This window comes from Bos grunniens, chromosome 13 (genome assembly GCF_055505025.1).
Source record: "Bos grunniens cultivar Pamir isolate PY7600 chromosome 13, Bosgru_T2T1.0, whole genome shotgun sequence".
Classification (NCBI taxonomy): Eukaryota; Metazoa; Chordata; class Mammalia; order Artiodactyla; family Bovidae; genus Bos; species Bos grunniens.
This window is the reverse complement of record NC_141177.1, coordinates 17874169-17900522: the sequence shown is the minus strand read 5'-3', so window position 1 is coordinate 17900522 and position 26354 is coordinate 17874169. Positions and strand designations below refer to the sequence as shown.

Genomic DNA, 26354 nt, shown 5'->3' with positions numbered 1-26354 from the left:
TGACACACACGCAGTGCCTCGCTTAACGTCACTGCCTTACAAACACTCCTTAAACACTGGCTGTTTTTCCCTTTGGTTGCCCCTTGTGTGATAACTCTAGGGCTACGTGCTTTGCGGTTGTGTTTGAGGGGTGACCTCTACCCGACTCTATGAGACCTTGAGGACAGAACCAGCGTCATATTCAGACCGAAGTCCTTACCAGTTGGGGGGCGGGCAGTAAATCCCCGGACCAACTGGGCCTCAGTTTCCTCTGCGAGCAAGGGAAACAATCAACCCGCCGGCGGGAGATCCCGGTGGAGGGAACAGACTAACAAACGTTAAGATCTGCAAGACTTCTCCTCATTACGGCCCCCACCCCCCAGCGTGGGGCACACAGTAGGCGCTCCGGAAACGCTCTCCGAAAGGAGGAACGGGCCACTTCCTGCCCCCCAAGCGGACCGTCCCGACCGGGGTCCCAGCGCTCCTCTCCGGAGGCCATGCGGCATTCCTGCGGGCGGGGGTGGGCGCAGGAAGAAGGTGCCCTCCCGGCCCCGCCCCCTCCGGGCGCGGTGGGCGGGGCCAAGCCCCCAGCCGCCGAGGGCCCGCCCCGCGGGGGGTGGGCGTAGCGCACCGCGCTCCGCACAAAGTTTGTTTTCTCCCTCCGGGCGGGTGGGGGAGGGCGAGCGGAGCGCCGAGGGGAGGAGAGGGGATCTGACGTCAGGCCGCGAGGTGCTTTCCAGCCGCGAGCTGTCAGGCCCGAGTGTCAGGCCCGGCAGGTACGCGGCGCGCTCCCCCGGCGCCCCCCGCCCCCTGCCGGGACGCCCGGGACCAAGCCCGAGGCCGCGTGGACGGAAAAGCCGCTTGGGGAAAGTCAGTGCGGGGCGCCGGAGTTGGGGGGGCCGGATGGGGGCGGGGGGGCGCGCGGACAACTTGGAAAGTTTCTTTCTCTCGGCCCGGCGGGGGAGGGGGCGTCGTCCTAGCGCGTGCGATTGTGGGTGTGTGAGCCAGGGTGTGTTTGTGAGTCCCGACTGCGGTGTGCTGGTGGGGGCCAGTCGGGGTACGGGGGGGGGGCGCGGCTCTCCCGCCCTCCCCCCCTCCTCCCGGAGGAAGTTCGCTCGGGGCCCCTCGGTGGTGGGGGGGACCCAGCTCCCGAGGATCCCACCCCGGGAAAGGGCCGCCCCAGCCCCGGGGTCGGGGTTGAGCGCGCGGGGGGCGGGTTTGTTTGGTTTCAAAAGTGCACGTTGCTAACCGCCGGTCGCCCCCCCCTCCGCCCCCCGCCGCGGCCGAGCCAGGGAGGGGCCCCCCGAGAGTGACAGCTGCGGGTGGGGGCAGCGGGAAGGTCTCGGAGCTGGGGGGTGCCGGGGAGCCCGCGCGAGTTCCCTTTTCCTTTGGAACAAAGGAAAGTCTGTCTCTGAGGCATCTGTCACTCCCGGGCGGGCCAAGGGAGCGGGGCGCGTGGGGCCGGCGACCCGAAGAAAGTTTGTGCGCGCCGGGTCCTTCGGGCAGGCCGAGTCGGAGCCGAGCCTCCCTCGAGGGGGGGGAAGCGCGCCGTCCCCGGGGCAGGGGGCGGCCAACATGGAGTCTGGGCGCAGGGCTGGTGGGGGGGGGGCGGTGCGGAGGTGGGAGCCCAGCCCCCTCCCCTCCCCCTCCGGGCCGAGTTCGGAGCACAAAGCCGAGCGCGCAGGCTCGGCCGGCCCCGCGCCCCGAAGAGTCAGCCAGCGCCGAGCGGCGGGGGAAGGGGGGTGGGAACCAAACTTTTTCCTGCCCCGGGACAGACACGTGAGTTTTCTTTCTTCCCGAGCCCCCGCCCCACGGGGGTGGCGGACCGCCGGGGAGCCGAAGCGCCGAGTGTGACGCAGGGTGGCGGGGGGGTGGGGGGAGACGAGGGGTGCCGGCTCCCCGAGCGCAGGCCGATTCCCCCGCCGCCCCGTGAGCCATGTGCTCCGACTCGGGTCTGGGCCGCGGGGGAGGCTGCGCGCTTTGTGTGAACTGCTGGGAACGCCGCGCGAGGGCTCGGCCCGGGGGAGTGTCGGCCGAGCTGCGGGGAGTTGTCAGAAAGTCGATGCGGGAGTGCTTGCAGGTCCGGCGTCGTGGAGTGGTGCCCCGGGTGTTGTGTTCAGAGGGTGCTGCCGCAGGCCAGTGAGGGTAAGAACTGATCACTGGTGTGATGCCGTCGGGAGTTTTCCCAGTCTGAGAGTTCGTGGCGGGGTGAGTCGTTTGGAGTTCTTGGGTGGGCGTATATCCAGGAACTGGTTGCGTGGTACCAGTTGTTCGTGCTGGAGGTGGGATTTGTAAACTGTGTGTCTGCTGGATTTGTCGGTGTAAATCGTGGGGGTTCCAGGAGCTGAGCGATGGGTTGGTGCCAGTTATCGGAGTGCTGTTAAGAGTTGCCTGGTGTGAGGCTGGGTGGGAATGTGGGGTGTGAAGGTGGCGAACCTCCCGGCTTGGGGTTTGTGAACGGTGTCTGCTGTATTTGTCGGTGTATATCATGGCTGGGGCGCAGACACTGCGGTGGGGAAGTCTGTGCAGGGTCATCTCCGCAGGCCACCCACTGGAACCCTGCAGACTGGGATTTGACTGGCAGCCAGGGTGGAATTTGTGCAGATCACCTCGGGTAAACTCCCAGCCTGCCAGGGCTGCATCCTTGCCTGAGCTCAGGTCCTGACTGCCCTGGCCAGCTAAATCTCAGAAACCTGACCTCAGAAAGCAGCCTGCTGTTGGTGCTCTCTGCGGAGCGGCATCTCTCACCAGTGCCTGTCTCACCTCCAGGTGGCCTGGCTGGGAGAGTAGACCCTTCCCTCGAAAGCCTGGCCTAGCCAGCCCAGATATCTGGGCTCTGGCCCAAGTCGAGGAAACAAAACCTGGGAGATGCCAGAGTCTGCTGGCCCAGACTGCGAGGGAGCTGTTAAAAGGCTGAGGAGGGAGGAGCCTTGAGATTCTGGCATCAGCTTGTCCTGGAACTTTTGGTTTTAAAAATGTAAATCTCTTATTGCCTTTGCGGAGGAGAGCTTTGGCCGGGGAGGGTGCGGATGAGCAACTGAGTTGGGAGTGTCTAGGGAAACACCTTCCTTCCATTGACAGATGACTAGGAAGCGCAGGCCCAGAGAGGGAAGGTTGGTTGCCCCAGGTCACACAGCCAAGCCGGAGGAACCAGAGCCTAGCCTTTGCTCATTTTTCTGGATTTTTGAGGCACTGATTGCTAGGGTTTCCAGACTCCACACTGGGTCTTGGGAGACCTGGGAAGCAAGAAGGCATGGGGGCAGAGCAAGCTATCAGGGTCCAAACCGTGCTTCCGTACCATATCCTGGAGGTCAGATTCCGCCCCCCACCCATAACAACTTTATTGAGGTGTAATTCACATACCATACAGCTTACACTTTATTTTTTGGGTTGCACTAGGTCTTCGTTGCTGCCTTGGATGGTGGGGGGCTTCTCTTTGTTGTGATGCGAGGGCCTCTCATTGTGGTGCCTTCTCTTGTTGGGGAGCCGGGCTTAGTAGTTGTGCACGGGTTTCGTTAGTAACTCTTCGGCATATGGGATCTTCCCTGACCAGGGATCAAACTTGTTTCCCCTGCATTGGCAAGCGGATTCTTATCCACACTATACCACCAGGGAAGTCCCCAGCTTACACATTTAAAGAAACCAATCAATGACTTTATTACCTGGAAAAGAAACTTCGTACCCTTTAGCAATCACTCTTCTGTCCTCTTCCAGCCCATTCTGAACATTTCATAAAAATGGAATTACACAGTATGTGTTTTTTGTGACTGGGTTCTTTTACTTAGCGTGGTATTTGCAGTTTCATGCATAGTGTAGCCTGTATCACGACTTCCTTTTTACAGCCAAATAATATTCTACTGTATTATGGGGAGACCACATTTCATTTATCCATACATCTGTTGGAGGACACTTGGGTTGCTTCCACCTTTGACTATTATGAATAATGTTACTATTAATGAATAATGTTGTACAGGTTTTGTGTGGACATGGGTTTTCACTTATCTTCATAACCAGCTACCTTAGGCGTGAAATTACTGGGTCCCATGGTAACTGTTTAACAGCCATAGCATCTTGGATGACTTTCTGAATCTCTCTGGGCCTTCGTTTTTCTTATCTATAAAAGGATGATGATATTACTGTCTCCCTCACAAGGGCATGTGTGAGGACTGAATGAGATAACAAATGTGAAGTGCTCAGTACAGAGCATAGAAAACAGGCCTCGGTGGTAGCTGTCATTACTGTCTGGTTCTATTTATTATTGATCTGCCATTTGTTTCAATAGTTTTTTCTGGCCTGATGAACTAGAGACACTTTAGGCTCTTCTTCTACCTTGCCCAGGCTTTAGCGTGGCCTGGGACTGAGTTTCGATTACCCCATTTTTGGCGTCCCAGGCTCTAATGACGTGCTGAGGAAAGGGTCACAGGCAGCGCATGGTAATAATGTCCCCATTTCCTTTGTCACCTGTTTCAGACTTGCCTGGGGTCTCGCCTTGCCCCTAGACACCATGTCAGACAGTGACCTGGGCGAGGAGGAAGGCCTCCTCTCCCTGGCAGGCAAGAGGAAGCGCAGAGGGAACCTGCCCAAGGAGTCAGTGAAGATCCTCCGGGACTGGCTGTACCTGCACCGCTACAACGCCTACCCTTCAGAACAGGAGAAGCTGAGCCTTTCTGGACAGACCAATCTGTCGGTGCTGCAGGTAAGCAGGGGGTCACAGGAGACTCAGGTTCTGGTCCCATCCCAGGCCTGTCACTGACTCAGCTGTGTGGCCTTGGGCTGGTCACCTGCCCTCCCTGGGCCTCAGTTTCTTCTTGGGTCAGGTGAGAATAGCCAGCCTTTCTGCCTCACGGGAAGACAACTGCATGAAGACTTCACAGCTAGATTTCAGATTCTGGAGTGTTCTGAAGAGGCAGGGAATTGCTATTAATGTCTGGGTGTCATCATCAGTGCAGGAGGCCAGGAGAAGGTGAAAAGGCAGTGAGTGGGCTTCGGCCTCTAGCCCCAGACTGGTGCTTCGATGGCAGTTTGGTTTCCAGGGGCAGCTGGTGATCTGCAGATTGGTTAAAAAGGAGTTGGAATCACAGTGAAGGAAAGGGCAGAAGGGAGAGGTTCTGGGGTCAAAACCCCATTCTGCCATGTAGGAGTTGTGAACCACACTTTGATTTCCCATTTGTAAAGTGGGGTTAGACTGCCTGACTGAACTGCTGTGAGGAAGAGATTCAGAACTGGCTGTGAAAGTGCTCTGTAAACCACAACCATGAAGATGCTCAAAGGAGCCTGATACCCACTTTTGGTCAGAGTGAGGGGAATTAGCTACTTTGGATTGTCCCTGTTGCCAACCTGCAGGTGTGTTTGTTGTTTTCATGATGCTGAGGTAAGACACCGACCCAGAGCCGGCCCCGCAGCCTAGCAAAGGCCCATCTCCCTGCCCACCACCTCCCCTTCCACGCCTGTTCTTCCCTGGCCCGTTACTCCAGCCCATGGCCCTACCTCTCTTTCCCTTACCCGGCTCCGAACCTCCCACATCTTCCAGCTGTTTTCCCTCTTTTACAAAGCCTCATGGTGAGTATTCAGCCCTCTGAATTCCTGTCACCTGACTTTATACCTGCTGGGCAGTGGTTAATCGGAGTCTGTCTGTGAGAAAGGCTCTAGAGTTACAGACCCTGACTTAGATCCCATCTTCTCCACAAGAGGAAGCCTGGACCTTGGCCAAGTCACTGCCTCCTCTCTGAGCTTCGTGTTTCCTCATCTGAGAAAGGGAGATGTTGGGAGCACTTTGATAGTAGGTCAGGGTGCGAGACCGAGAATTCAAGGCTTACTGGAAGGTGTTTGGCAAGGGCGGTGCTTTTGCTCTCCCTCTCATCCTCTCCTAGATCACAGGTCTTGCCCAGCAGTTCCAAGACCCTCTGTACCGACAAGCGCTATATGCTGGGCAGAGCTGGGGCCCCGGAGAGGATCCAGACACAGGCCTACCCTGGGCCGTGTCTAGTCTGGAATGGGACAGCTGGGGAAGACCTGGTCCCTGATGTTTGGGAGAAGTGATCACCGCTGGGACAGATGGCAGCAGAGATGAGGGCAGGGCTTCTGAGCAGGCCTGGAGCCTCAGAAGGCCTCCCAGAAGAGGTGGGCTTTAACTCACAGGATATAGAACAGCACAGGCCAAAGACAGGCACCTAAGAGCCAGGATTACCTAGGAAGCCTGCTGCCAGTCTTCTGCCCGTAGCCTTGTCCCTCCTGTCTCTCGGGCCCTTGAACTCTGCAGCCTCCGGGCCATCTCCCTTGGTTTCTTTTTGGCCTCTCTTGAGCCTGGCTCACTCTGGCAAAGCATCTTCTCATGCCCTCGTGCTCTGACTCCCCAGCCTAGGGCGGAGGCCGCTGCTGTGTATTCCAGTAAGCCTCTACCTGTGCTGCTAAACCACCTGTCACACTTTATTGAAATTGCTTGTTATCAAGGACACTATTTCTCAAGCCTAAATCATGTATTGGCTTCTCTTAAAGAAAATATTTTTCATGGATTTGCCTACTTCACAGTGTTGACTTGAGTAATTTTTATCACATTCTTTAAGCATGTACAAACATAAAACTGGGTTTAAAAAAAAACAAAACTTGCTTTTGGTCTTATAGACAACTGTAAAATAACCAGTTTTCCGAGGTAAAGAAATGTAAAAGGAAGGCGATCCCACCCAGCTGCACTGCTGTCAAATGGTGGGTGCCGTGCTGCTGGCTGCACTGTGAGCGGGAGACACGGGCGCTGCCTGGCGCGAGCTGGGTGGCCAGAGGCCACGGCACTGCTCCTTGTTACCAAAATGGAAACACAGGACCAAACCGTGCTTGTGCAGAACTCGTGGGCCCCTCAGATGCCACACCCCCAGATCCCTGCATTACAGAAATGTAGGTCTGGGACACGGATTAGCTGCTGCAGACTGGAGGCTTCTTCGGAAGGGCCGGCTGGGTCTCGGCATCCCCTGGTGGGAGGGGTTTCAGAGGTGGCCACCCTGCACTAGAGTCACGCTGAGAGTTAAGGAGCAGTCTGGACCGTGGCGTTTTTTGTTTTTTTGTTTTTTTTTTTTTTTGACTGCATCAGGTCTTCGTTGTAGCATGAGTACTCAATAGTTGTGGTGCTTGGGCTTAGTTGCCTCACAGCATGTGGGATCTTAGTTACCCGATCTGGGATCGAACCTGCATCCCCTGCGCTGCAAGGCAGACTCCCAACCTCTGGGCCACCAGGGAAGTCCCCTGACTGGCATTCTTGATGAAAACTGTACTGTGAATCCCAAGCAGCGCCAGCCGTACACCCCTTCTTAAAGGTCTCTTCCTGACTGATAACACGTAATTTCTCCAAGCTGGATCCTTCCTTCTCTAAGGCGTTCCCCTTGATAGCCCTTTCTCAGCTCGTTTGCTCTCACCAATCCCTATACATTTGCTGTTGTTTAGATGCTCAATCATGTCTGACTCTTTGCGACCCCACAGACTGTAGCCCACCAGGCTCCTCTGTCCATGGAGTTTCCCAGGCCAGGATACCGGAGTGGAATGCCATCTCCTTCTCCAGGGGCTCTTCTTGACCCAGGAATTGAACTGGCGTCTGCTGCACTGGCAAGTGGATTCTTTACCACTGGAGCCACCAGGGAAGCCAGTATTTCAGGAATATTGCTCCTCTCCTACCCTGATTGAGCCTGGATCACCTGTCCCTCCTCTGCTGAAAACCCTTCAGTGGCTGCTGTGCCGACTGCATAGCAGGCCTCGTCTCTGGCCTCCCATGTTCCCGTCACCCTGACAGATACCCAGACCCCTTTGCGCCCGCCCCTGACCAAGGAGACTTCTGACCCCAGAGGAGCTCTGTGCTTCCACAGCACCAGGACTGGTCAGCATCTGGAATTGACTGATGGCCTTTTTTTAAAAAAATTGATTGGTTTATCTGGCTGTGACTGGTCTTGGTTGCTCCATGTGGGATCTATTTCCCTGACCAGGGACTGAACCCAGGCCCCCTGCATTGGGAGTTTGGAGTCTTAGTCACTGGTGCTGTGCTTAGTCACTCAGTCTTGTCCGACTCTTTGCCTGCCAGGCTCCTGTGTCCATGGGGATTCTCCAGGCAAGAATACTGGAGTGGGTTGCCATTCCCTTCTCCAGGGGATCTTCCCAACCCAGAAATTGAACCCAGGTCTCTGCATTGCAGGCGAATTCTTTACCCTCTGAGCCACCAGGGAAGCCCTGAATGATTTTTAGAACAGTAAACTCCAGAAGCCTAGTCTTATTTATCATACATTCTAAGTGTTAGCTTAATGCCATGTATCTGGTAGGTGCTCAGTAAATAATTCTTGAAGTGACAAAGTGAAGATTAAACTGCTGGAAATGTCAACAGTGAGGACTTCTAGAAATACGGAAATGCAGTGGCTCCTCAACCAGGAAAAGTTGGTGTAAGCCAGTCCCTGGAGGCATCTCTTTTTCCTGTATTTAGTTTTTAAAATTTCCATTATTTATTAAGAACATTTGCAAATAACCCCAAAAGTAAGAGAGAATATTGTAATACACCTCTGGCGTCGGTCACCTGGCTCCAGCCAGCATCAACGTTTTGCCAAGCCTGTTCACTCCCTCCCGCGACGTCCCTTTTGATTGTCTCCTTTAACTGGCCCAGGAGCAATCTCATTAGCAAGTCAATGAGTCATTTAACTAACTGGTTTGCTGGTACTTGTCCCCGGGCTAGGCAGTTGCAAAGGTAAAAGCAAAAAGTCATTTGTGAAGGATTTTCACAGGTCCCAGTGACACCCTCTAAGCCCAAGTTTTGCTGTTCTTTCTAACTGTTCTTAGGGGCTGCCTGCTGGGGAGGGAAGGTAAGCGTGGCAGGGAGGGGTGGCCCGTTTCCCTCCACCGTGTGGAGTATTGATGGCGGTGTGCTCTGTGCGAGACCTGATGCTGTGTCCTGGAAACACCACAGTAGGCACTGCCCCCCACCCCCCAGGGGGAGGGAAGGCATTACTCAAAGGACTAAGGATTCAGTGTAGTTATTACCAGTGTGGTGTCAGCTGAACTGCCCTGGTAGGCGAGGCTTCTCTCAGGAAGCTGAGTCTGACTGACGGGAATCCTGACAGACTTGAAGGATCAGGGAGGTGGGGTCAGCAGTCCCTCTGGTGCTTGTCCTGGGCCAGAGAGGAGCCAAAGCTGTAGTGACCTGTTGCGTGGCCAGGGGTGGCCTGGCCCTGCCCTGGCATGCATAGGCATGACCCTATGAACTGCAGCCTGCCAGCCTCCTCTGTCTATGGGATTTCCCAGGCAAGAATACTGGAGTGGGTTGCCATGCCCTCCTCCAGGGGATCTTCCCAACCCAGGGATCAAACCTGTGTCTCTTAACATCTCTTGCATTGGCAGGCAAATTCTTTGACCACTGAGCCTTACCATTCGAAGCTACTCTCTTTACTCCAAAAGGCTCCAAAGCCAGGCTCCCTGCTTCTTCCTGCATGCAGGTTACCACTGTCTTCCCACCTTCAGGCTTTTCATCTGTATGGTCTGTTTTGTTCTCTGAGCTTTTGTGTAAAGCTTTTTTGCTTAAACACGGGGTTTGGTCCACTAGGACAAGTTAAACCAGTGGGCTACACCAGTGGTTCTTCAGCTTGGGTGGCAGAATTCTGGAAAGCTTGCTTAAAAATACACATTCCTGATTCCACCCTCCCCTATCCCCCATCTATAAAGCAGAATATATAGTTTTTAAAAATCACGCTTGAGGTGATCTAACCCAGCCAGCTGCCTTTAGGAGCACCCAGATAGGAGTGGTCACAGCTCAGGTGGAGGGACCAGATGTTTGGGAAGGGTCTTTCTGCGCCCTCATTCTTTCCCCTCTTATTGCTTCTGTCTTTAACAGTTGAAAAGACTTCCTAAAGTTAAAGCACTCCGGGGACTTCCCTGGTGGTCCAGTGGTTAAGACTCTGTGCTGCCAATGCAGGAGACCTGGGTTTGATCCCTGGTTGGGAAATTTAAGATCCCACATGGTGCATGACACAGCCAAAAAAATAAAAAGCACTCACTTGCCTTCAAAAGACCTACTCTGATCCTCATGGCCTTCATCAACTCCCGAGTGCCCCTCCCACTCCCATTTGCCACAGTGATTCCTTCTGTGTCTTTCTTCTGGGCCACTGATTAAAAAAAACTTGTGACAGGGCGGCAGCCTTTCAGGCAGAGCCCTGCTTTATGGTAGGGACAGTCTTCAGGCTCCCAGCCTGTGTTTTGGCATATCAATCATAGATTCACCTTGGCATTCTCCTTCCCGCTCCTCAAGGACCTTGAGCTGGGGCAGGTCACGTGCTTTTTTTTCTCCTGATCTAAGCTTGGGTTGAGCAGCCAGAGGGAGCTGCAGAAAATCCACACAGCCCGTTATCACGGCTGGCATGGTGGTACACTCGGGCCTTGGGCCCTTCCCCCACCTCCCTCAGCTGTGCATTTCTATCGGATGAGAAGACAAAACAGACAGTAAGGAGGCTGCCAAGTTTTCCGCAGGCCGGGGTGAGCTTGGGGAGGGGGGTATTCTTACGCTGTTCGCGTCTCAGAATTAGAAGCCAAAATGGGAGGTGCAGCTAGAGGCTAGGTGCCCACGCATCTGCTGGTAAAGCCAGGCTCCCCTCCACACGACTGCACTCAAAACAGAAACACTGGTCCCTTGCTTCTCTCAACCCTGGTCACGTTTCTTCTACATCCGGGATAAGGGGGAGAGGTGCAGTGCTCTCCTGGGGCACAGGTAGATGGGGAGGCAGCTGGAGACAGAGATGGAAGCCTCTGAGCAAGGACGAAGGGCCTCGGGCTGACTGTCTTCAGTTCTTCACCTGGTTGTTGCCTGAAACCAGGCTATTTGGACCACATCCCAGCCTTTGCACTTGTTACTGAATCTCTCTGGTCAGGGCTCTGTTTCTTCAACAGCCTAAATAAAATGGAGCTCATCACAGAAGCTGTCTCATAAACTTGTTTAGTCACTAAGTCGTGTCCTGATTCTTTTGTGAGCTCGTGGACTGTAGCCCCACCAAGCTCCTCTGTCCATGGGATTTCTCAGGCAAGAATACTGGAGTGAGTTGCTTCTTCCTTCTGCAAGAGATCTGCCCAGCCTGGGGATCGAACCTGTGTCTTCTGCATTGCTGGCAGGTTCTTTACCGCTGAGCCACCAGGTAGAAGATTAAATGAGTTAGTTCGATGGGAGATGTTTGGATCAGCAGCGCGGTCATGTAGAGGGGAGCCTGGCTTTACCAGCAGATGCGTGGGCACCTAGCCTCTAGCTGCACCTCCCATTTTGGCTTCTAATTCTGAGAAGTGAACAGCATAAGAACACCCCCCTCCCCAAGCTCACCCTGGCCTGCGGAAAACTTGGCAGCCTGCTTACTGTTTTGTCTTGTTCAACAAGTGTCTGCTTTTAGGATTACGATGATGACTTCCAGCTCTCCATTTTGTTCCTCTGTTCAATAAGACACAGCAAATGAGAATGAGGAGAACAGGAGAGCCCCTAAAGCCAAAAGACCTGGACTTGAACCCCAGCTCTGTACTCGGAGGCGGTGTGACTCGGGGCACGTTCTTTCATCTCTGAGTTCCGGGTCCCTCTAGTACATTGGGGATGCTGCTTACTACCGTCCAGGCTTGCTTGCAGATTAAACGTATCACAAGTGAGATGGTTGGCATGGTACCTCGTATCAAAGTCCTTACTTCCTTCATCCTCTTAGCCTGTTCAGTCTTACGTCTCCCTCAGGGCTCTCCTGCCACTGCAGCCAAGGTGATGGAGGTGATGGAGTGAGCAGCTCAGCCCCTGTCAGCTGACGGCTGTTGTCATGTGTGTGCTCGCTTGTACTGAGAGGACCAGAGAGGTAAGGCGGAGTAAGTGAGAACCGCAGAGGCAAGGTCCTTCTAGGCTGGAATGGAGAGGAAGAGAAGCCATGAGAAGGCTTTGGCTCTGCCTTGCCCAGGAGTGTTCCCAGCCTGACAGGACCTGGAGTCCAGTGCTGTCCTTGGATCACCTGTAGAGCAAGTGTGGCTGCTGGGCAAGAAGCCATGCCAACTCCAGGCGCCAGCTCTGGTCATAGGTAGCTATGCCTTTGACTGAGTAGTGGTACTCAAGGCCTTGCCAATATATGAGCCAAGAAAGGTGATGGGGTAGAAACTGGTACAGGAGCCCTGAGGAGCCTGGGCCTTTGGTCCATTACCTGTAAGAGGAACGTTAGACATTTTTGCAGCCCACACAGTTCCCAGCATCTCAGCACAAGGCAGGTGTGTGTGTTTGGGGTGGGGGGTCCTGTCATTTCCTTCCCCTACAGCAGCTGCTACATGCTCTGTAAGTTATCTGTTGATAAACTAGGAGGAGAGAAAAGACAGGACCAGGAGAAGACTTAAATTGAAGAAAGTAGGGAAAACCATTAGACCATTCAGGTATGACCTAAATAAAATCCCTTACGATTATACAGTGGAAGTGACAAATAGATTCAAGGGATAAGATCTGATAGAGTGCCTGAAGAACTATGGACAGAGGTTCATGGCATGGTACAGGAGGCAGTGATCAAAGCCATCCCCAAGAAAAATGCAAAAAGGCAAAATGGTTGCCTGGGGAGGCCTTACAAAAGGCTGAGAAAAGAGAAGTTAAAGGCAAAGGAGAAAAGGAAAGACATACCCATTTGAATGTAGAGTTCCAAAGAATAGCAAGGAGAGATAAGAAAGCCTTCCTAAATGTTCAGTGCAAAGAAACAGAGGAAAACAATAGAATGGCAAAGACTAGAGATCTCCTCAAGAAAATTAGAGATACCAAGGGAACATTTCATGCAAAGATGGGTACAATAAAGGACAGAAATCGTATGGACCTAACAGAAGCAAAAGATATTAAGAAGAGGTGGCAAGAATACACAGAAGAACTATACAAAAAAGACCTTAATGATCCAGATAACCATGATGGTATGATCACTCACCTAGAGCCAGACATCCTGGAATGCAAAGTCAAGTGGGCCTTAGGAAGCATCACTATGAGCAAAGCTAGTGAAGGTGATGGAATTCCAGTTGAGCTATTTCAAATCCTAAAAGATGACGCTGTTAGAGTGCTATACTCAACATGCCAGCAAATTTGGAAAACTCAGCAGTGGCCACAGGACTGAAAAAGGTCAGTTTTCATTCCAATCCCAAAGAAGGGCAATGTCAAAGAATGTTCAAACTACTGCACAATTGCACTCATCTCACACACTAGCAAAGTAATGTGTACGTGAACCATGAACTTCCAGATGTTCAAGCTGGATTTAGAAAAGGCAGAGGAACCAGAGATCATATTGCCAACATCCACTGGATCATAGAAAAAGCAAGAGAATTCCAGAAAAACATCTATTTCTGCTTTACTGATTATGCCAATGCCTTTGACTGTGTAGGTCACAACAAACTGTGGAAAATTCTGAAAGAGATGGGAATACCAGACCACCTTACCTGCCTCCTGAGAGATCAGTATGCTGGTCAGGAAGCAATAGTTAGAACTGGACATGGAACAACAGGCTGGTTCCAAATCAGGGAAGGAGTACGTCAAGGCTGTATATTGTTACCCTGCTTACTTAACTTATATGCAGAGTACAGCATGAGAAATGCCGGGCTGGATGAAGCACAAACTGGATCAGGATTGCGGGGAGAAATACCAATAACCTGAGACACGCAGATGATACCACCCTTACGGCAGAAAGTGAAGAGGAACTGAAGAGCCTCTTGATGAAAGTGAAAGAGGAGAGTGAAAAAGTGGACTTAAAACTCAAGATTCAAAACTAAGATCATGACATCGGTTCCATCACTTCATGGCAAATAGATGGGGAAACAATGGAAACAGTGATAGACTTTATTTTCTTGGGCTCCAAAATCACTGCAGATGGTGACTGCAGCCATGAAATTAAGACGCTCGCTCCTTGGAAGAAAAGCTGTGACCAACCTAGACAGCATATTAAAAAGCCAGAGACATTACTTTGCCAGCATGCCATGTAGTCAAAGCTGTGGTTTTTCCAGTAGTCCTGTATGGATGTGAGAGATGGACTATAAAGAAAGCTGAACGCCAAAGAATTGATGCTTTTGAACTGTGGTCTTGGAGAAGACTTGAGAGTCCCTTGAACTGTAAGGAGATCCAACCAGTCCATCCTAAAAGAAATCAGTCCTGAATATTCATTGGAAGGACTGATGCTGAAGCTGAAACTCCAATACTTTGGCCACCTGATGCACAGAGCTGACTCATTTGAAAAGACCCTGATGCTAGGAAAGATTGAGGGCAGGAGGAGAAGGGGACGATAGAGGATGAGATGGCTGGATGGCATCACCGATTCAATGGACATGAGTTTGAGTGAACTCTGGGAGTTGGTGATGGACAGGGAAGCCTGGCATGCTGCAGTTCATGGGTCACGAAGAGTTAGACACGACTGAGCGACCGAACTGAACTGAGGAGGAGAACCGACAGTGTAGAAACTGGGTCGGGCCACTCACGGGCGAGGCCGCTTCGGTGGTTAACCATGGTGCCCTGGCCTTGTGGGGTCAGCCCTGCCTGCTTCTGTCTGTTCCGTACACCATGCCCTTTCCTGTCTCTCAGGCCCTTGACATTTGCCGTTCCCTCTGTCTGGAACATTCTCCCCTCAGCTTTCTGTATGGCTGGCTCTTTATAATCCGTCAGGTTTCAGCCTTCCCATATCCTTTATCTACAGAAGTCTCTCTTATCCTTATATACTACCTTTTTATTCCTATCTGCTTGCTTCCTGGCACTTGTTGGCAGTGATGGTGATGTTTGTTCACTGCCAGTCTCCACAACCAGATGGACTTTAAGCTCCAGGGGACAGAGTGTGTATCTGTTTAATTCACAGAAGCACCCCCAGCACCAAGAACTGGCCTGGCACACTGTATTCACTCCGTAAATACTGAGTGAGCACGAAGTCCTGAAAGGGAGGGCAACAGGAAGGTGAGAAGTTCTAACTTGACCATACCAGTGAATAAAATAAGTTGGGCTTTGGGACTCTGGTATCCTGAGAGAAAGATGCCAGAGAGTAGGGGTTGTTGTTCCTTCAGATCCAAAGGGCCAGGCTTAGGGAGCCCTGGCTGGAGGTGGACTCCTGCCTGACTTCTTCAGGCTCAGCTTTATGTATGTTCTTGAGTAGAATGGGAGTTGATCAAACACATAGAGCTGATAAAACCGTTAGCAGAAAATTGTGTAGATGTATGGCCCACAGGGTCGCCAAGAGTAGGATATGGTTGAAGTTATCTAGCATGCACGCACGCACACACAGTGCTTAAATGGCTACTGCCGATGAACCCTTCTCAACGAAAACACCTAGAAACATGCCTAGATGTGTGGGTGTGGACCACGCTTCAGCCATGCTTCATCACCAGCATGCTCCCACAGTCTTTCTTCTCTGCAGTACTTCGTGTTAGCGGGAAAGGGATTCAGCCTCTTTCTTCCAGCAGTAGCTCCTCCAGTGGAGGGCAAGAGGGAGAAGGACATGGAAAAAATGATAAGGGGTTGTATTTGCCTGTTTAAGGAAAAACAGGTATTTATGAGCTTACACTAGCTATGCAGCTAAGAAACTGTTTCCTGGTCTAATCCATAGCTTTTAAAATAATGCCCAGGTGAGCTGTTACAGGATTGATCATGTTACTCCAGGCTGTTAGGAGTAAATGAGAGGAAAGGGGATATGAGAGGCTGGTGGTGTAGATGCCAGCAGTCATGCCATAATTAGGTGCCTTCTCCTCGCGGGTGTACAGAAACTGTTCACACTTCTAAACTATTATCTGCCCTCATGGTGTCATTCATTCAAATATAAAAAACTGTTAGGCCCTACAGCAGCTGTGGTCTTCCCTGGTGGCTCAGATGGTAAAGAATCTGTACGCAATACAGGAGACCCAGGTTTGATCCCTGGGTCAGGAAGATCCCCTGGAGGAGGGAATGGCTGCCCAGTCCAGTATTCTTGCCTGGAGAATTTCATGGACAGAGAAGCCTGGCGGGCTGGGGTCGCAGAGTCAGATATGACAGATCAGCTAACACACTGCAGCAGCTGTAGGTGGAGAGATGTGTTTTGAAACCATGTCCTCTGTCCAGCCCAATTTAGATCAGCCAAGACTTGTAAGAGTAGGCCTTCTCCAGATAGAGAAGTGGGTGTTGCAGAAAGAACGAATGTCATGTGCAAAAAAGCATGGAGACTTTTTTTTTTTCTTTTTTAAGCACAGGGCCTCAACAAAGGCTGGTGAGCAATTTCACACTAAAAATTATACAAGGGCTGGAAAGATAGGCCATGAACAGGGGAGGGGTTTAATACCCAGGCCCAGGAGTCTGGACCTGATCCTATAGGTGGTAGGAGACAAATGGCAGTTTTCTAGAACAAGGATAATAGTGTTGCATTTTACTTTACTTTTTAAAAAATATTTTATATTTTAGGTGCATTTGGTCTTAGTTGCAGTACACAAACCATCTTTGTTGTGGCAGGTGGGCTCTGTAGTTTGAGGTCCATGGACTCTAGTTGAGGCGCAGGCTCAGTAGTCACGGCACGTGGGCTTAGTTGCCCTGCAGTATGTGGGATCTTAGTTCCCCGACCAGGGACTGAACCCACGTACCCTGCATTGAAAGGCGGATTCTTAACCACTGAACCACCAGGGAAGCTCTGGGATACTGCATTTTAGAAAGTGACAACCAGTGGCAAGGCTGAACTGGAGAGTTGTGAAGCTGGGGACTATGAAAAAGAGTCCAGACAGATACAGGACTGGGTGCTGGACATGTCCTGGCTTTGCAGCATACCACTTCACAGTAAGAAACGTCATGCCTTATGCACGGGCCCAAGAGGATTGATCTAAATCAGCTCGACAGGAATGGGGTTGAGGTTCATGGTAGCTTTTCCAGCAGCATGTAGGAAAAAGGATTTACGTATGTTGGTCGAACGCACATTCAGCTAGAACCACTGGCCCTGGTTTTGCTTGGAAACAGTAACTTTTCTTCTACCTGAGAGTCCCGTAGTATCTCTGTGCCTCTTTCCCTGGCCTACAACAAGACTGTTCTAGAATCTCAGGAGTGAATGAATCACCCTTGGTCGTATCTCTCTTCTTTCATACATCCATATCCAACTGGGTACCAGTTTCCCAAATAGATCAAACATTTGTCATCTTTTCATCATCTCTCTTAACCTAATTTGTACTAAAACCTTTCGCTCTGCTTCCACTCTTCTCTACATCACAAGTCACTTCTTTGCTTAAAACTCTTCTACAGCTCCCCATCACCCTTAGTATAAAGAATCAAGTCCCCACCATCAGAGATAAGTAACCTCTGGTTTCCACTCTGAGTTCCATCCAGGCAGGATGGCGCCTTCTCTGAGCTGACCTTGCTGAGCTTCTCAGAGGCACTTTGCTGCCACCTAGTCTTTTCAGAGGTACATCCCTCCTGATTGAATGCTCTTCTCTCTGGCCTCCCACCTGACCTGCTGCTTTTCCTTCACATCTCAGTTTTCGAGCCTTGTCCTCAGAGACCACTACCTTGAGTCCTCGCAAACTTGACTGGGTCTTCCCACTGTTGTCTCCAACAGCACTGCCGTACTGTCCCTTCATTGGCTGGATCACGGTTGCATTTTATTTTCATTTATATGATTTCTTTTTTAACTCTCCCCAACATCTGTCTGAGGGCTGCAGTTGTACCTGAATTGTTTGCTGTGTTCCTGGGGCCTGGAATGGGGGTTTTGTAGCTGGTTTTGATTGAGGAATCTGATCCCAGTTTCTCATTCTCATTCCAGATCTGTAACTGGTTCATCAATGCCCGGCGGCGGCTCCTCCCAGACATGCTTCGGAAGGATGGCAAAGACCCCAACCAGTACACCATTTCCCGCCGCGGGGGCAAGGCCTCCGATGTGGCCCTCCCCCGCGGCGGAAGCCCCTCCGTGCTGGCTGTGTCCGTACCGGCCCCCACCAGCGTGCTGTCCTTGTCCATGTGTTCCATGCCGCTCCACTCGGGCCAGGGAGATAAGCCAGGAGCCGCCTTCCCACAAGGGGAGCTGGAGCCCCCCAAGCCCCTGGTGACCCCTGGTAGCACACTCACCCTGCTGACCAGGGCTGAAGCTGGAAGCCCCACGGGCGGACTCTTCAACACACCCCCGCCCACACCCCCAGAGCAGGACAAGGAGGACTTCAGTGGCTTCCAGCTGCTGGTGGAGGTGGCGCTCCAGAGGGCTGCGGAGATGGAGCTCCAGAAGCAGCAGAACCCATCACCCGCCTTGCTGCGCACTCCCATTGCCTTAGTCCCTGAAAACCCCAAGTAGGCATCCGCCAGCAGGGGTGCTCAAGGTTCGAGCCCGCTGTCCTGGGTTTCCATTCTGGTTCCCCTTCCCACAGAGGGTTTTCTTTGGATCACTGCCAAACATCAGGATCATCTCCTCTGTCCGGAGGTCTTCAGCAGGAAGACACCAACCGGTGTCACTGCTCTGTGATGGGACCTCTCTGCTGACTCTGCCGTTTCTCTAGGCCTCCTCGGTGATGAGACCAAGACGTGGGAGACAGGCGTGGTGCTGCTGCTGCTGCTGCTGCTGCTTCAGAGAATCCCCAGGACGCCTTTGTTCCAGCCTGCTCTCCTGGGCTGGGCACGGGAAACCGGCTTCGTTCAGACCTGTGCTGGGTCCAAGTTGCCCCTGACAGGGCCTCTTTTTGTTAAGCCAAGGGTGGACATTCCAGGTTCATAAGTGTGAACAAAAGAAAAGAGGTACTGACCAGATGTAACAGAACCGAGTCCAGTTGGATGTTTAGGTTTTTGCGAAACTTTGTGTTTATTTTTCCCTCTTTGCTGTGGTTTGCATGAACAGGCGTAGTTAAACCCGGTGTAGGGAATGAGAGTGCATTGCCTGATGGAGCCTGATGAGCTGGGACTAGTTCACCACTGCAGCTGGGGATTGTTTTACAAGGAAGGAGTATTTTCATTTGCGGGACCATCTAAATCTCTGCAGATTTCCAAATGGTGGTTTTGTTGTTGGTTTGGTCCCGGTTGCCCCCCTCCAGAAAAATAGCAAAAACACTTTCATGGGCTTTGGCTTTTCTGCATCATGCACAGAAGGGGATCAAGCCACACCAGAGAGGGTCCAACAGAGAATCCGACCAAACCTTCTATGTGCAGAGCAGAGAAGGAGGATAAAAAGAGGTGTTTTTGGTTTTTTTTGGTTTGTTTTTGTTTGTACTGTGTGGTGGGGGTGGGGGTGGGGGAGGTAAGCTAGACTGAGGCAGTGGGGTGGTTTGTTTTTTTATTTCCCTCTTTAATCTTTTCTTTTTATCCTTGAAAGCTTCACCCCGTGGCCTGAGTTTTAAATTCCTTCTAGGAACTTGGCTTAGTGGGGCCAGAATGTCAAAGTTCCCTATAGCTCCTGCTTGGAGAAAAGTGAGCCATCTACTGGTCAGGAAGCCCTTAAGTGGGCAGCTTTTCCCATGATGGTGGCCGGAGACTATTCCCGGAAGAAACGTGGGATTGGTGCCCCGCTGCTGCCTGTGGACCTGCCTTGGGAGAGGCTGGGGCTAGAAGCCGGTTATGAAGCCTGGTCTCTGTGAGTGTCTCTTTGTTGCACCTTTCTGTAAATCAGAGCTGCAGAAGCCCCTGCCCTGAACTTCACAGTGAGAAAGATCAGTTAAGTCTTATTCTTCCTTCCCCTTACCCTTTTTTTTTTTTTTGCTGTTTTATTGCTGATAGCATTCAACAGCAATATACTCCCATCTTATAGTATATCCTAAGAAACACTAATCCTAGGTTATTAGCTGAAATATTTTTGTTATGAGTAACATTGTTAGTGGGCCAAAAGAGGTCAGGATACTCAGCCTGTAGTTTCCTGAAGTTGCCAGGTTGGGCACAGGAGCACAGTTGCTGGGTGTTGGCTGACTGGGGTGAGCCTGGCCAGGAGAAAGGCAGCAACATGTGTTCTATCCTTCTGGGATGATTTCCTGAAGACTTCAGGGAGGCTCCCCAATTTCTCAGTGGCTTGGCCCACCCATTGCTGTAGGAATGGGGATTGGTTAAGAGAGGGAGCTCTTTCTCTGTTAGCAGGCGAGTCTTCTAGGCTCTCTCTTCCACTTCCTCTCCTCTCTGGGCCCTCTCCTTGCATGTCCCAGGGGGATCAGGGACCCTCACCCTCCTGAGGCCCCGCTGGGGAAGAATGAACATGGCAGCTTCAGGGTTAGTGGAGGCTGCTGCTTGCCCGGCCTCTACCACCCCACCCCGTATCTGTGAGCCCAGGTCTGGCGTGACTGTTGCAAAACTTACAGCAGGGGACTCTGGAAGTGTATTGGGCTGGGGGTGGGGGGACTTTCCCTTCCCACAGTGCACTGAGCAATAGAGGGTGGTAAGGGGTGAGGGAGCCGTGCTGCTGAATTTTGGTTGGCATTCCCCTCTTGTACACGATGGGGAGGCTGGGGGTGGGGCAGGCTCTGTTTGGTCTGGTTGTGAGAGAAGCCTGGAGGAGAAGCACAGTTATCCCGTTGAATTATTTGAGCGAAAAACTACTGTAAATAACTTGTTTTTGTCTTTTGTCAAATAAAGTTGTCTTTTTGTTTTTGTCTTTGTTTTTCAAAGCAGAAAGATGATTCACTATGACCCTGGGCCCAGCCTGGAGACGGGACAGTGGCTGAGTTCTTACTCTGCCTTAGTTCTTTCACCTTCTCTCTAGTAGCTGCTTTTAAGTGTCGTGTACTCTGTGTTTCTGTTTCCTGGAGAAGGCAGTGGCACCCCATTCCAGTACTCTTGCCTGGAAAATCCTATGGACGGAGGAGCCTGATAGGCTGCAGTCCATGGGGTCGCTGAGGGTCGGACACGACTGAGCGACTTCACTTTCACTTTTCACTTTCACGCATTGGAGAAGGAAATGGCAACCCACTCCAGTGTTCTTGCCTGGAGAATCCCAGGGATGGGGGAGCCTGGTGGGCTGCCGTCTTTGGGGTCGCACAGAGTCGGACATGACTGAAGTGACTTAGCAGCAGCAGGCCCCAACTGCATTCCATATCTTTTTAATTACTTATTTATTTTGGGTTGTGCTGGGTCTTCATTGCTGCACGAGGGCTTTCTCTGGTTGCAGCTAGCAGTGGCTACTCTCCAGTTGCGATGCAGACACTTACTTATCACGGCAGTGGCTTCTCTTATTGAAGTAATGCAGACTTTGGTAGTTGTGACCCACAGGCTTAGTTCTCCTGCAGCATGTGGAATCTTCTTGGACCAGGGATCATTCCCACATCCCCTGCACTGGCAAACGGGTTCTTAACTACTGGACCATCAGGGAAGTCCTGTATCCTTCCATCAGTGTGCAGGGAGCATCTGTATCCCAAGCTGGACCAGCCTTCCCTGGGGTCAAAAGTTCTGCTTTGGGGATGCTAAGCTATAAGGCGATGGGGAGCTGGCAGCTTTGTCGTCCTGCTCTCCTAATGAGGAAGGAGTGTGACGACAGTGCGAAGCCAGCACAGAAAGCAGCAGAGACGATACATGGACTCTAGTCATATCTAAAACTAGCACCATCTCTGAAATTCCCTATTATGTAAGCTAGTAAATTCCCCTTTTTGCTTAAACTAGCTGTGTGTTGCATTTCTGTTACGATGAAATGACTTAACAGCCCAAACATTAACTCTTTTATACACTTAACATTCACCAAAAAATGAGATGCCCTTCTCATAGCTAAAGAAATGGGATTTGTTAAGTTACTTGGCCAAACTTACACAGCACTTACACAGTGCGGAGTGAAACCAGGGTATGAATTCAAGTCTCTCTTGGCTTTAAGGTCACTCTGAAGTCAGTCCCTCCCTTACGTAAACTAATGATGGATGGTTCACTGCCTGCTGGCATCCAGCTATCTAACGTGGTTTGAGCTAAGCACTAGAAGTTTCTCTCATTCAGCCAAATTGGCTTACTGATTCTCCCCAGTACACCTAGATGTACCTAGATGGAGGACGTCTAATCTCTACCACAGGTCAGTTGTCAGGAATTTGGAAATGGAGCCTCCCTGCTCAAGTTCCCCAGATTACAGTGCCCCAGCTCCCTTAGCCATTTATCCAGGGTCCTGGTTTTCCCACTTCCCTGTCAGTATCCCTCAAGCTGGACAGTTAGCCCTGGGGTTTGGCAGAATAAGAACATGCTAGAAGGACTCAGGGGCTTCCCTGGTGGCTCAGTGGTAAAGAACCTGCTTGCAGTGCAGGAGACTCAGGTTTGATCCCTGGGTCGGGAAGATCCCCTGGAGAAGGAAATGTCTACCCACCCCAGTATTCTTGCCTGGGAAATCCCGTGGACACAGCAGCCTGGCGGGCTACAGTCCACGGGGTTGCAGAGTCAGATATGACTGAGAGGCTTAACACTTTGAGGGTACAATTTAGGACTCTGGATTGTAAAAGGACACTTTAGTTTGGAAGCTGCAAATGTGAAAGCTCCCAGAGGAGAGGGACCAAGTATGCCTTGGTCTGGCTGTAACCTTTCTGTGTTAGCCCCTGAAACTTTAGAGAATAAACTCAGGGGAGATCTGGAAATAATCATCACTACTGCCAGTGTTACTGTTTTCCAAACCAGTCCTCTGTGATCTAAGCCTGGGTACAAGTTCTGGCTCTGTCACTTAATTAGCTGTTATGACCACAGGCAATTTGGTCTACCACTTCCAAGCTTCAGTTTCCTCATCAGTAAAAAGGAACAGTAATACTCATCTTTTCAGAGAATGAAATAGGATAATCTGTATGTTATTGTTCTTACCTGGCTTCTCTGCACAGGGCTGAGAGTAATACAGAACGATTAAAGTAACTTGCCTAATACCACACAGCTTCTAAGTGGCAGAACTGGGACTGATGGCCCAAAGAAGTAGTCCTTATGCATCAAGAGAGCTTACAAAGGTGCGCAGACCTTACCCCCAGAGAGTCCAGGAATCTGCACCCTTCAGTGATGCCAAAGAAGATTCTCTTGCTGCTGCTCCAGGGACCTGATCGTTTATAATCAGGGTTCTGATTTACCCAAGGAAACTTGGGTTGGGAAGACAGCATATCATCTTTCAAAGTTACAAGGTGAGAAGAAGGCTACCACCAAGTAGTCCCCTAAAACCATTCGACTTCTCAAAGCTGTAGCGGCCTGAAGGTTAAGTGTAGCCTTCTTGAGATGGTCATTTTCATTACATAAGTAGTCCACATTCACTACAAATTTTAAGTAAAGGTACAGTAATCTCCCACCCATAGTTTTACTTTCCACATTAATTTATCCACGGTCAACCTTGGTCTGAAAATATTAACTGGAAAATGCCAGAAAGAAACAGTTCATGAGTTTTAAATTTCATGCTGTCCTGAGTAGCATAATGAAATCTCCCACCCTCCAGGCCTGGAACCTGAATCACCCCTTTATCCTGTTTGTTCATGCTGTATATGCTACTCACCCCACCTGTTACTCAGGAGCCTGCCTGGTTATCAGATCCACTGTGGCTATACTGTGCTTGTGTTCAAGTCACCCTTATTTTATTTAATAGTGGCCCCAAAGTACAATAGTAGTGATGCTGGCGACTCAGATCTGCTCTTACTGTACCTGATTTATGAATTAAACCTCATCATAGGTATGTACACATAAGGAAAACATAGTATACCTAGGATAGCCACAGTTTCGGGCATCCACTGAAGGTCTTGGAACACATACTCTGTGGATAAGGGAAGGACTACTGTTTATAGGAGAGGAGTTCAGTATAATGACTAAGATCCCAGCCAGCTTTGGGAGAAAAACAAATGTATGTAAAACATTTAGTAAAGCTGGCACCTGGTAAGGGATCAATGGGCTTCCCAGGTGGCACTAGTAAAGAACCAGCCTGCCCATGCAGGAGACAAGAGGCATGGGTTCAATCCCTGGGTTGGAAAGATCCCCCTGAGGAGGGCATGGCAGTATACTCCAGTATTCTTGCCTGGAGAATCCCATGGACAGGGGAGCTTGGCAGGCTACAGTTCTGTAGGGCTGCAAAGAGTCAGATACAACTGAAGCAATTTAGCCTGCACACATGCGAGGGCTCAAAAATGCTAGTAAAATATTTCTTTTAGGCAAAAAGAAGAAACTCGGGCCTCTAGTTCACAACCAGTGCTCTCTTCCCAGCACCTTAGTTTTCCCCCCCCCCAGGGCACCTGGTTTCTGTGATTCCATCTGTTTCTCTCTGAGGCCACAATCTTGCCCCTCAGAGCATACCTCCCTCCAAACCCTGCTACAAGCAGCTGCAGCGTTACAGGGGCATTCAACTGAGAGAACACTCTCGGTCCCAAGAGTGACATACGTTTAACTGGTGCTAAAAAAAACAACAAAAAAAACAAAAACCCAACCTCACAAAGCCAAAATTTCTCCTTCCAAATCTGACTCTTCATCAAGTTCTTTTCCATCTAAGACCACCCAAGACGTTTATTTTAACCAGATGGATCCACTGGGTTTCAGCCAAATTCCCCACTTCCTAAGATAAGGAAAGCTTTGGGTGAAAGGAAGAAAGGGAACCAGTCTCAGTGCCATGAATGCCTTCTAGGCAAGGACCTTCCACGCTGCCAGCTTGGCTTTGTCTGCTCCTAGAAGGCTAAGGGGCTTCCCTGATAGCTCAGCAGGTTAAGAATCCTATAATGCAGGAGACCCGGGTTCCATCCCTGGGCTGGGAAGATCCTCTGGAGAAGGGACAGGCTACCCACTCCAGTATTCTTGGGCTTCCCTGGTGGCTCAGACAGTAAAGAATCCCCCTGCAATGCTGGAGACCTGGGTTCAATCCCTCAGTTGGGAAGATCCCCTGGAGGAGGGCATGGCAACCCACTCCAGTATTCTTGCCTGGAGAAATCTCCATGGACAGAGGAGCCTGGCAGGCTACAATCCATGGGTCACAAAGAGTCGAACACGACTGAGAGACTAAGCACAGCACAGAAAGATAAGAGGAGGAACACAGATGAGGTTTAAGATGCCTGTTGGACCTCGAACTTAACCAAGTGACCTTGGGCTGGACTGCAGGATCTAAGCAGCTTTCCAAATAAAACTTCTGTGACACTGTACTCCTCGCCCGTAAAGATAAATGTAGTGAATCTTGGGGTTCCAATCAGAACTTCAAAATACAATATGACGTATAAAGAATTAACTCTTCTTAGGGGGAAGAAATAGTTATCTCTGCATATGGTATGATCAGTATGTAGAAAACCCAAAAGATTCTAGACACAGAAAAACTGTTAAACTAATACATGGATTCAGCAATGCTATAAGATACAAAAATCAGCTATTTCAATGAGATATCTGAAAAGGAGGGGCTTCCCTGGTGGCTCAGTGGTAAAGAATCTGCCTGTCAATGCAGGAGATGCAGGTTCCATCCCTGCTGTAGGAAGGTTCTGCATGCCGCAGAGCTACTAAGCCTGTGTGCCACAACTCCTGAGCCTGTGCCCTAGAGCTGGTGTTCTGCAACAAGAGAAGCCACCGCAATGAGAAACCTGCTTGCCACAACTACAGAAAAGTCTGCACAGCAACAAAGACCCAGCATAGCCATAAATAAATACAAATTACTTTTAAAATCCAAAAAGTAAATTAAAATAATTCCACTTACAATAGCATCAAAAAGAATAAACTACTTAGGAATTAACCAAGTAAGTGAAAGACTTACATGTCAAAAAAACTACAAAACATCACTGAATGAAATTTAAAAATATACAAATAAACAGAAAACCATTTCATGCTCATGGATTAGAAGACTTGATATTGTTACTACAAAGCAATCTACAGAATCATTGCATTCTCTATCAAAATCCCAATGACTTTTTTTTTTGGCAGAAGTAGAAAAACTCATCCTAAAATTCATATGGAATCTCTAGGGATGTCCAATAAGTGAAACAATTTGAAAAGTAAGAACAAAGTTGGAGGACTCACACTTCCTGATTTCAAAGCTTAACACAGCTATAGTAATCAAAAGAGTGGCACTGGCATAAAGACAGACAAACAGACCAATGGAATAAAGTAGACAGCCCTGATATAAACCCTCACATATATGGTCAAATGATGCCAAAACCATTCAGTGGTAAAAGGACAGTCTTTAACAAATGGTGCTGGGAAAACCGGATATCCACATGTAAAAGAATAAAGGTGGACCTTTACCTAACACTAAAACTATAAAACAGAACATGAAAAAACTCGATGACATAGGACTGACAGTGATTTCTTGAATGTAACACCAAAGGCACAGGCAACAACAATCAAAAAATTAGACAAACTGCACTTTATTAAAATTTAAAACTTTTGTTTATTGAAGGACACTTCTTGTTTTATTTCCCTGATGACATAGTGCAAACTTTACAATAAAAGTTTTATTGACCTGGTACTTAGCACTTGACAAAGCTTTTGATTATATATTCTTATGAACATATAATCTGCCCCACTCCCCCCAAAAAGGACATGACCAACAAAGTAAAAAGGAAACTTA

At 50.3% G+C, this 26354-nt stretch overlaps 1 protein-coding gene and 1 long non-coding RNA gene across 13 annotated transcripts in view; one reads left to right on the top strand and one right to left on the bottom strand.

Annotated features, from left to right (window-relative positions):
* Positions 1-698: 698 nt before the first annotated feature.
* Positions 699-20495, top strand: TGIF2 (TGFB induced factor homeobox 2). 10 transcript variants are annotated; one of them, XM_086332022.1, is made up of 4 exons: positions 699-755; positions 4450-4675; positions 17703-18249; positions 18427-20495. In XM_086332022.1, exons 2-3 carry the CDS (start codon positions 4484-4486, stop codon positions 18222-18224), a joined length of 714 nt encoding a protein of 237 aa, XP_086188148.1. In that variant the 5' UTR covers positions 699-755; positions 4450-4483; the 3' UTR covers positions 18225-18249; positions 18427-20495. The 10 variants fall into 10 exon arrangements, with proteins under 10 accessions (XP_086188148.1, XP_086188147.1, XP_086188144.1 ...); XM_086332021.1 differs by having other exon boundaries at positions 699-849; positions 18427-18714; XM_086332016.1 differs by lacking the exon at positions 699-755 and adding an exon at positions 1606-1758 and having other exon boundaries at positions 18427-18714.
* Positions 11395-26354, bottom strand: part of LOC147360303 (uncharacterized) — an 18073-nt gene continuing 3113 nt past the window's right edge. The window contains exon 3 of one of the 3 annotated variants that reach the window (XR_015139078.1): positions 11395-12143. This is a non-coding gene — a long non-coding RNA (uncharacterized LOC147360303). The remainder of the gene's footprint in view (positions 12144-26354) is intronic. The other 2 variants (XR_015139081.1, XR_015139079.1) reach the window with 2 other exon arrangements.